Genomic DNA, 10,667 nt, shown 5'->3' with positions numbered 1-10,667 from the left:
AATCAGGAATGGTCAGCTGCCTCAGCACCCCACTGGCTGGAGAGGTGAAGGTCTAATGGAGTGGGTGGGCGGGATGAGGAACTAGTGGGCAGGATAAGGCACGGACTAATGGGGTGGACGGGGCTAATGGAAACGACAGGTGTTGACTAATAGGAGGGGATGGGCCATGGTTTGAATGGGCTGACAGAAGGGGATTGGCTGAATGGAGAGGGGCTACTAGGGAGCAGAGGTACAATGGAGTAGGCTCCCTCCCCTCCTGGGCTCCTTGGCCACCCTCTCTTCCAGGTGCCTCCATTTTCATCTCCAACACAGCAACCAGTCCAGTATCTCTCCAATAACCCCCAAACTCCCTCTCGCCCAGTAATCTGTCAATGATCCTTTGGTTGCCCCCAACTTCCCTCAAGCTGCCTGTGGTTCCTCAGAACTTTCTTTCACACCGCTCTCGATGCTCAGGGAAATCAATGATTGTTGTCATCAGTAAAAGAAATGTCATATGGAGCTGCACAAACCTTGCAAGTGGGCCCCAAATGCATGAAACACTGTGTGTGGGGTGGGGAGGACGGACCCACAAAACAATATTTGTTTAAATAGCAAATATCTTTAATGTAGCACTTCTCAGAAAAAAATTCTTACCTTATCTGCTTTCCAATGAGCAAATAATCTGTTTAACTCCAGTCAAAAGTTAGACGGTTCAAATAGGCTGTAGACTCAGCATCAGCTATGGTATCATTAATGATGTCTACATAATAGTCCAAGGTCCCAAATGTCAGAAACCCCAAATCATTGGGGTTGGTGAAGGGGTGTGTTAAAGGTGGAGTTTACAAGTCCATCTGTTCGTGTGTAAAGGGGATTTTAATATCATTTAAACCCCACCTGCACTAGAAATGTAATTCTGACAGTTGTAGTTTAAGAAAAGTTTACATTTGCACTGTGGACAACCCCTAACTATATTGTAACTGGGATGTGTCACTGAGCTAAAGCATGAGGGATTTTGCTTTGTGTGTTACACTTCACTTTCTCCCTCGGTGGGGGATTTGTGGATTTTACTGTGTATCATTCTGTCTGGGGAGATTTTGCCACATGTATTACACTTTATGCCCTTGTAGAGATGGGGAGTATTTTGCTGTATTATATGCTCACCATCTGGATGGATGGTAGGTTGCTGGGTGAGTCACTGTTCCTCCTCCCTCTATAAGCTGATGGCTGAACAAACAATGAGGCATCTACCCAAAATAAGGCTGATTAGAGAGACAAGATGGGTGAATGAGGTAACACCTTTTACTGCATCAACTTCTGTTGGTGAGGGACAATCTTTGAAACTTTGGCCTTGTCTACAGTGCCACTTACAGCGCTGAAACTTTCTTCACTCAGGAGTGTGAAAAAACACCTCCCTGGGTGATGCAAGTTACAGCGCTGTAAAGTGGCAGTGTAGACAGTGCACCAGCACTGAGAGCCGCGCTCCTGGCACTGGTAGCTATTCTCCTTGTGGAGGTGGTTTTATTACATTGCTCTCTCTCAGTGCTCTGCCACGACTACAGTGTAGACATACCCTTACACAGAGCTCTTCTTCAGGTCTGGGTCTTTGCTGACTAAAGACAACTTGAATGGGTTGTGACATATGCACACCGTAAAGTGGGAAACTGAGGCAAAGGACAGTGCCCATGTACTGTGGGTGGGTGTTTGCCATGGCTACATACTCTTGAATCAGGGTGCTAGTGTTTTCTCAAATTAATGCTGGGTTCCCTTTCCCATTTAATAAAAATCTTCTTTTTGATGCAACATACTCAGTGCTTGTGAGGGGGGAAGTACTGCCTCTTAGAGGTGTTGTCCAGGGGTGGTGTTTAGTTTTCCCAGATTCCCAGGTGGGGGCTGAAGCCAGTTCAGTTTTGTATTAAGAGGATTCCTTAGATATTGAACCTGGCCTTTGTTGCTGCCAACTCCATCTGACACAAGGGGTACATTTTCCTGGACCTGAAGAAGAGCTCTGTGTAAGGTCAGGAGCTTGTCACTTTCACCAACAGAAGCTGATCCAATGAAAGATATTATCTCACCCGTATTGTCTCTCTAATATCCTGGGACTACCATGGCTACAACAACACTGCATACAAATAGGGTGACCAGATGTCTCAATTTTATAGGGACATTCTCAATATTTGGAGCTTTTTCTTATATAGGCACCTATTACCCACCACCCCCTGTCCCAATTTTTCATACTTGCTATCTGGTCACCCTATGTCATAACTAGAAAGGGAAGGGTAACAATCCTCCTGAAGACAATACTATATAAAATCCCTCCTGGCCAGAGGCACCAAAATCCTTTTACCTATAAAGGGTTAAGAAGCTCAGGTAACCTGGCTGACATCTGCCCAAAGGACCAATAAGGGGACAAGATACTTTCAAATCTTGGGTTTGAAGGGGGGAGAGAAGGCTTTTGTTTGTGTGCTCTTTGTTTTTGGGGGTGTTCAGTCTTGGGACTAAGAGGGACCAGACATCAATCTATGTTCTCCAAATCTTTCTGCACAAGACTCTCATATTTCAAACTTGTAAGCAACAGCAGGCAAGGTGTGTTAGTTTTATCTTTGTTTTCTCAACTTGTAAATGTTCCTTTTGCTAGAGGGTTTACCTCTGTTTGCTGTAACTTTGGACCTAAGGCTAGAGGGGGTTCCTCTGGGCTCTTTGAATCTGATTACCCTGTAAAGTTATTTTCAAGCCTGATTTTACAGAGATGAATTTTACCTTTTCTTTTAATAAAATTATTCTTTTAAGAACCTGATTGATTTTTCAGTGTTTTAAGATCCAACGGTTTGAACCTGTGTTCACCAGGACTAATTGGTGAGGGGATTACCAAGCCTTCCCAGGGAAAGGGGTGTAGAGGCTGGGGAGCGGCACGGTATTTCTTGAGCCTACCCAGGAAAAGGGGTGTAAGGGCTTGGAGGGATATTTTCAGGGAAGAGGAACTCCAAGTGGTCCTTTCCCTGTTTCTTGTTAAAGCACTTAGTGGTGGCAGAGTACTAGGTTTTAACCTAAGCTAGTAGAAATAAGCTTAGGGGGCTTTCATGAGGGTCCCCACATCTGTACCCTAGAGTTCAGAGTGGGTAAGGAACCTTGACACCCTACATAAAAAATGAGGCTCACAGTACAGTTGGTGACTGATCCCCAGGTATATAGAGACACTGTGTAGGATGGGGCTTAATGTGGTATTTGATCCAGCTACATCCAAGAACTACAAGACTGAGGGTGCACAGTGTGTTTGAGGTTTGATCACCAGTCTAAGAGAGCCTCTGCCCAGCACAGGACTGTACAGTGTGCCTGTGTGTGGGAGGGAGGTTGATCCACTGTCCATGGGAGTATCTGCCCAGTCTAAAGCTGTATGGTGTTGGGGGTGTTGATCCCCAGTCCATGGGAGCCTCTGCCCAATACTGGACTGTACAGTGTGTGTGTGTGTGTGTGTGTGTGCAGGGCCTCCCAGAAGCGGGGGGGGGGGGGGGGGGGCAACTGGGGCAATTTGCCGCAGGCTCCACAGGGGCCCCCACAAGAGTTTTTCGGGGCCCCTGGAGCAAGGTCCTTCACTCGCTTCGGGGCCGGAAAACTCTCCCGGGGCCTGGGCCCCCGGAGCTTCTTCTGCCGCAATTCGGCGCCGGGGGGCAGGGGGGGGGGCCAGGCCCAGGCCCTCTGAATCCTCTGGGCGGCCCTGTGTCTGTGTCTGTGTGTGTGTGTGTGTGTGTGGGGGGGGGGGGGGGGGGTTGGGCTAATTCCCTGTCCCTGGGAACCTCTGCCCAGCACGGGACTGTGCAGTGGGTGGGGGGTTTGATCCCTAGTGTAGGACAGTGCTGGCTGCCGCCAGGGTCATGCTCATGGAGCTGCATCGGTGCCATTGAGGGAGGGGGACTCTCTCCCCCACCCCCCCGGGGACCCCGCGTTCTTCACTGCCGGGCTCCAGGCTGCGGGGCCTGCCCCGCGGGGCTGGGGGAACTGCGGGAGGGGCGGGCGCGGGAGGCGGGGCGGGCCCCGGATGCACTTGCCCCGGCGCTGCCAGGCCGGCTCCCAGTTCCTGTGCGGGCCCTTAACCTTGCGGGGCTGCCACTAGTTCCTCCTGGCTCGGCCGGGCCCTGGGAGCGCAGGTGGCCGCGGGGGATCATGTCTCTGGTGGCGGAAGCGTTTGTGACTCAGATAGCAGGTAATGGGGCGGGGGAGTAGGCGAGAGTTGGAGTAGGGGCTGCGGGGTGGCAGAGGGGGGCTAAGTGCGTGGGGTGGGCGCTGGAGCTGGCAGGAGACTGGCAGGGTTCAGAGGGGGGCATGGGACTAGCAAGGGTGGGGGGAGCAGGGTGCAAAAGCCAGTGGGCCCTGCGCAGGTCCCCATACCCTAGAGAGGACCCAGCCATCCTGGCGTCAGGCTCTTGTAGAGAATTGGCACCTCTTGTAAGCAGTGTCAGTAAATGTTACCTGCATGGTGACCATGTTATTGATGATGCTGTCCGAGGTAGTTTTGCTATGGTGTTTAAAGAGCTAGATTATTTATTGCAGTAACTATACCACGTGGCATTGTGTCGTGTCCCACTGTGTATGTTATGCTCTGGAAATGTTGTTAGGCAAACCTCAGAGTGTTTAATAGCTTGATGTCAACAACATGTGTAACCTACAGTGGCGGATTACGATGATGAACATATTATTTGAACGTCTTAGTGTGGCTTGGTTGCCCTGCCATCCCAAAAAGTGTGTTTATAGTTTTTGTTTGTTTGTTTTTTAACTTGCAAGGCCATTTTCCTCCATCAGAAGTTAAAGTTTACTTGTATTTTATAAGTGGCCTAATGTTATAATAGGTGCATTATTGTGTGAGAGTTGGCCATCTCTTTAGAGGCCAACTTTCTCGTCTTCTTTTTCCTCTTCATTTTCTAAAGATACATACAGTTTGACACCTGTTACCAAATATCAAGTTCATGTTCCATTTTCTGTACCCTAAAAAATAGTTTTATTTTGATTTCTAGAAATGCTAAAATGGTGTCTGTCCATACGTTGTAGTTGCCCTTGACATTGACTGAAGCAATTATACATAACCCATCACAAATTCCTCTCCTCCTCAATGATTCCTCATCCCTTCAGTTACAGTCTTTTTTCCATTTTCAAATATAAGGAAGAAAGATGAGCCTTGTTATAAGCATCTGATTTGGAGGGTTTTTTGGACTCTGTTAAGTAGTGAACCAAATTTGTGTCTGATTTAAAAAAAAATAAAAATTGTCATGTACTTTCTTGTTTCCTTTCTCATTATTACTGAGTATTAAGCTATTTATGTTATTGTGATCATTTTGGTAGTCCAGTGTCTACAGTTAAGATAGAAGTTGGCTAAATACTGAAAACTAGCACCTCTTTCTCCCCCCGCCCATAAGCTTTGGGTGGGGAGACAACTTTTTTGGGGTGGAGACCTGAAATCTTGCAGATCCCATTGGACATAAGTCTAAGGGGAAAAACAATTGAAGACAGTTGGCAATTTTTCAAAGGCACATTATTAAGGGCACAAGAGCAAACTATCTCACTGTGTAGAAAAGATAGGAAGTATGGCAAGAGATGACCCTGACTTACCCAGGAAATCTTCAATGATCTAAAAATCAAAAGAGAGTCCTACAAAAAGTGAAAACTAGGTCAAATTACAAAGGATTAATATAAACAAATAACACAAGTATATAGGGACAAAATTAGAAAGGCCACTTCTTCAGATGCATCTGTCTTCAGCTGCATCTGAAGAAGTGGTGTTTTACCCACAAAAGCTTATGCCCAAATAAATCTGTTAGTCTTTAAGGTGCCACCAGACTCCTTGTTTTTGTGGATACAGACTAACACAGCTACTCCCTGATACTACAGGCTATAGAATTTCACCAAGTGCATTTTTTCAAGCCTATAACTTCTAGCTGATCTAGAGTGGATTTTTTAGAAACACATCAACTTTGATTAAAGACTGCAACTGATGGAGAGTCCACCACGTACCTAGGTAAGTTGTTCCAATGGTTAATTACACTTACTGTTAAAAATATTGCCTTATTTCAAGGCTGAATTTGTCCAGCTTCACTATCCAGCTCATTAATCTACCTCACAAAGGCATAACAAGATCTAAAGAGCCCTCTACTCTACTTTTCCCCCTTTAGGAACTTCTTCTGACCTTGTCTGCCTTCCATTTTGAGAGGCCTTCAGAAAAGGGACTGTATAGCAGGGCTGAGAAAGAAGGGGATCCAGGGGTATGCAGCACCAGCAGAAGAAGCTTACACACTATTTGGGTGGGAGCAGGGAAAGACAGGAGGAAGTGGCTGCCATACATTACTTTTCAACATCTCTCTGAACAGAGCTCCCTTCTGTGGGGCCTAGCAGCCCCAAAATAACAACTGCCTCTTGAGGTAGTACTTCAAGCTTTTTTGTTTGGTTGTTTGTTTTTGTTTTTTGTCCTGTCCCCTATTTTGAAGCCGGGAAGCTTAGCAAACAATTTTGTACTGTATTAAAAGTGACAGGATTCATTGCAGCTCTGCTGCATAAATTGAAGACGTCATAAAATTCAAGGGGTATAGGTCATCTGAGCTCCTAGAAGAAAAAGGTTCTTTTATTTTGTTTGCCTGGAGAAAAAGTGTTTTCCATTCAAATAGTTTAGCCTAAGGAGTTCAAAACTGTCTTAAATATTCTCTCAACTCAACTAGGTTTTCTTTTTTTCCAGTTCACAGATTTTTAGTGACTTGCATTTTCTCACTACAAAAGCTATACATTTGCAAAGGCATAGCATGTAATCTCTGAGAACTCCAGGGCAGGAGGATGAGGCGGTGTTTGTCTCCTGGGTAAGACCCTCCCTTCACCCAGTATGAGTTCCAATGCAGCGATGAGGTGGAGTTTCTAATTGCTTCAGGTTAAAGGCCTGGACCCAACTTCCTCCTGCCTCAATTCCGATTACCAAAAAACAAAAAAGCTAACCAGGATATTTAGCTACCCCACTCCTGTTGAAACAAGTTATATGGCTAAGTTGCTTAGTCACATTTGAAAACTTAAACCGAAGGATCTGTGGAGTTCACAGACTTCAATAATATACATCAGTGCCAGTGATGTTCAAGGCCCATTGGCCAAGTTGCCTCAGGATCAAGGAGGCTATGGTCTCTATCAGCACAGATTCAAATGTTGCAATGACAATTTATGGTCTCTGTCAGTGTACTTATTCAATTACTTACATTGTTTTTGTGTTTTAATGAATGAAATATTGGTGGTTATTGTCTAGTTTTATTATGGTATAATATAGCTACTACACCTGCGATTATAGCAAAATATTCTTTCATCAAGTTACTTTATTTTAAAGTACTTTATTTAAAAATAGAATATTCACAAACACAAAACTTCATGAAGATAATATATAGACATTCCCACTACTTCTGCAGAAAATGTGGTTAAAATGTTGTTTTGAAAAAAAATTTATAAGGTTTAATTCAAGGGAGGAAATGTACAAATGTTGGAAAATCTGGACATGGTAATATAGAAGTCCACAAACATCCTTAATTCTTCCCTCTCCCAATATACCAAAGCATCCTAGAAAAATCCTTACACTTGTACGGAATATGTGTATACTTCCAGTGCAATGTCTGTACCCAAAATGGATTCTCACTCTCAGAGCTGCCTGCCTATTGTAGACCTGCCTCAAATCTATCCTTCCAGAATAAACCAGTCCCATAACACTCCTCCTTTTAACTATCGGATATAGATCAAGTATGGCTCATATTCTAACTGTAGTTGAGTACTGCTAGTACTTTTTGTTATCTACCATTGTGCTATTCTATCTATAAGGAATACAAATAATCCTCTGTTTGTTTTATTCTTCCTCTCTATGTATATTTGGTACTTGACTACTCATTGTGACCCCCAAGTACTGTGCAAATAGTAGTTGCAGTCTACAGTCTGTTGAACCTTATTCTACAAAACAAACGTATGACCTGACCTCTGCTTTGTTGGAAAATGCTCAGTGTCAAAGCACTTATCTGGCCTTAAAATAATAGATATTTCAGCCATAAAAAAGTTTTGGTTTTCATAGCTGATCTACATTTACATACCATACAGTCATAGACTGAAAAGAAATGAAAACAGAAAATCTTCCAATATGAACAAAATAAGTATTTTTGGAAATTAACTCATCCAGTATCTTGGCCAATATCCACTACATTTCTTTGCTTTCCCAAGAAGTTACCCAATAAACAGGACCACAGGGTATTACCTTAGTAATATAGTATCTTAGAAGAGGCGATATTAAAGAAACAAAATAAAAATAGTCATATATGCTCCAGCACATACTGAAGACATGAAGTACAGTTTCTCATTCTTATGCCAAAGACAGAAAGTTGTGCACACACGTAAGAATATGTTTTTGAGGGTGAAAAAAGTGCTATATTAGAAAGAATACCGTTTAAAAATTATAATTGCTTTAAAATGTTCTTATTTTGTATGTCTCCATTTACGAGTACTGGTTTCCTATTATGCATTCATGGAAATGTAATCATGACTGAGAATTCTTTACATCAGTAATAAAAATGAAATTTGATTGTTTTCATGAACAGGACCCTCTATTATTAGCCAATCATTTTGTCATGGCAATTCCAATTAACTCTAACTGCCCTAGCAATATAGCAGGCATAAAACATGGCTTTTTCACGTGTACTTAAATAGAATCAGCCCAGCAAAGTTTATTTTCTAGAAATGTATTAGAAGCAGAGGATTTTTTTCTGTCAAGGAATGTGTCATAACTTTTCAGAGGATGTCGACTTTTTTTAACTACTGCCTGTCCTCTGCTTTACCATACTTCATGCCTTCCCATCAAGACAGTGGGTACAGCATCTCATACTTATTCAAGCATGTGGGCAAGTAATTATCTGCAATATTTCATCAGTCTGGTGAATGGTAATTTCTTAAGGGCTCTGTGTGAGTTGTGTCCATTTGAACATGCTGAGTATAGTGTGCTGCTCTAATGCACTAATGATTAAATATAAAATGATGATCAAATCACTTATGTGGAGTAAGAAGCTTTTTATGGTAACGTTGGCTGGGTAATGCTAGAACCATTCACTTACACTTTTCTCTTTTGAATATACAAGATGTTGCTGCTGTAAGGTAGAGAAAAATAACATTTTTCTGTAGCTTTGTTAACTGTAAGTATAAATGTTTCATGCATGGCAGATAGTGGATATGTAAACAAATTATAGTAGTGCAAACCTGTCTCTGAAATACATCCAACAATATATTCTCCCATAGATATGAAAGAGACCATATGCAGACTAATCCTGTATCAAACACAAAATAACTACCAGGATAGTAAATGAGTTCTTGCAGTGTTGAAAAGTTTTTGGAGCCCAGCTCTGAAATGATGTAAAATAGTAATATCTTAACTCCATTTGTTTTTGTGAGATATCAGATGCTGAAATCATCTAGAAAGACTATTGCAAAGATGGCCAAAGAGTAGGGGGAAAGAGAACCTTTCCCAAGCACAGGTTCTAGACCAGTGATTGCTAATTGCTGGTGGGCTGTACCCAGAGTCTTAGTCTAATTGTAGTACTGGGAGAAATTAATACAGTTTGAAAAACATGCTCCCTCTGCCTGTATATATTTTACACTCCCCAAAAGTCTACCCCAGTGCAATAAAGGTGTGTGTAAAAATGAATTGTCTGTCTGCATCTTTTATGTATTAAGGTGAACCATGATTTTGCTCATAACAAATATATAGAGAACAAAACTTGCCACATAAATTGTTCTGACACATAGAAGTCCAAAGTCTGAATAACAGTACACCAACTAAGAAGGCATTTTGTATTACAGAAATATAGGTGCATATCATGTTAATAGTTCAAGCTTGTATGTTGCAGAAGTAGTTGTACCTGCTTCAAACTAGCTTTAAGCAGTCTGTGCTATAGTCAACATCAATGCAAGCTCTTTTAAAGGGGCACTGTCAGGTTAAATGTTATTTTTAATAAACAGATCTTTTATAATGCTAACACCACCTTAGGCTAGTGTAATTTCCGTATGTTTTATAGCTGTGTTTGAGCCAATTGCCTGTCAAATCTCTTCTAGGTCAGAGGAGAAATAATTTACTTTCATTGTTTTGATACAGTATGCATTTCACTTGAGATACTTCTTAAACCAGGAAATAAGACTAATATAATTACAGCTCATAAACGTAAAATGCTTCCTGCGTTGTTTCTGAATCCATTAAGACTAAGCAATCTTTCTCTAATTGGTATTTACTGTCTCATGTTTTCTGTTAAAGTAACAGCCTCTCTTGTCTCTTGACAGACAAACTTGATTACTTTTAAAAATATAATTATAAAATTAACAGATGAAGGGGAACACAATAGATATATTTCTGGATGTTAGTAACATTTTATACTCTGTTATTTGATATGATCTTATGAAAACTTACTTGCAAAATTAGATTTTAGTTTTAAAATGGCTTGAATATGAACAGTGGCCTGTGAGTTGAAAACTGACTGAAAGACTGCAACAAAGGTCAGCACTAGTTCTAAGTATTTTTAGAATGAGTGCAATAATTGCTCTGGAAAGGCATCAAGTTTTTTCCATCTCTCTCCCCCAATTTCCTCCTTCTGCCCCTTGGGATACATACATGCACCTCCCCATGAATTTCCCATTTTCTTTTTCCTTTCCTTTCC

General features: G+C 42.2%; 1 protein-coding gene across 1 annotated transcript in view; it reads left to right on the top strand.

Annotated features, from left to right (window-relative positions):
* The first annotated feature begins 4,023 nt into the window (after positions 1-4,023).
* The window catches only part of MTX2 (metaxin 2), a 53,161-nt gene continuing 46,517 nt past the window's right edge, over positions 4,024-10,667 (top strand). The window contains exon 1 of the mRNA XM_050969077.1: positions 4,024-4,177. Within this exon, the coding sequence (XP_050825034.1) occupies positions 4,138-4,177 (40 nt within the window). The 5' untranslated portion in view covers positions 4,024-4,137. The remainder of the gene's footprint in view (positions 4,178-10,667) is intronic.

This window comes from Gopherus flavomarginatus, chromosome 10, assembly GCF_025201925.1.
Source record: "Gopherus flavomarginatus isolate rGopFla2 chromosome 10, rGopFla2.mat.asm, whole genome shotgun sequence".
In the NCBI taxonomy this organism is placed as follows: Eukaryota; Metazoa; Chordata; order Testudines; family Testudinidae; genus Gopherus; species Gopherus flavomarginatus.
The sequence above is the reverse complement of the archived record's forward strand: the minus strand, read 5'-3'. Positions and strand labels throughout refer to the sequence as shown.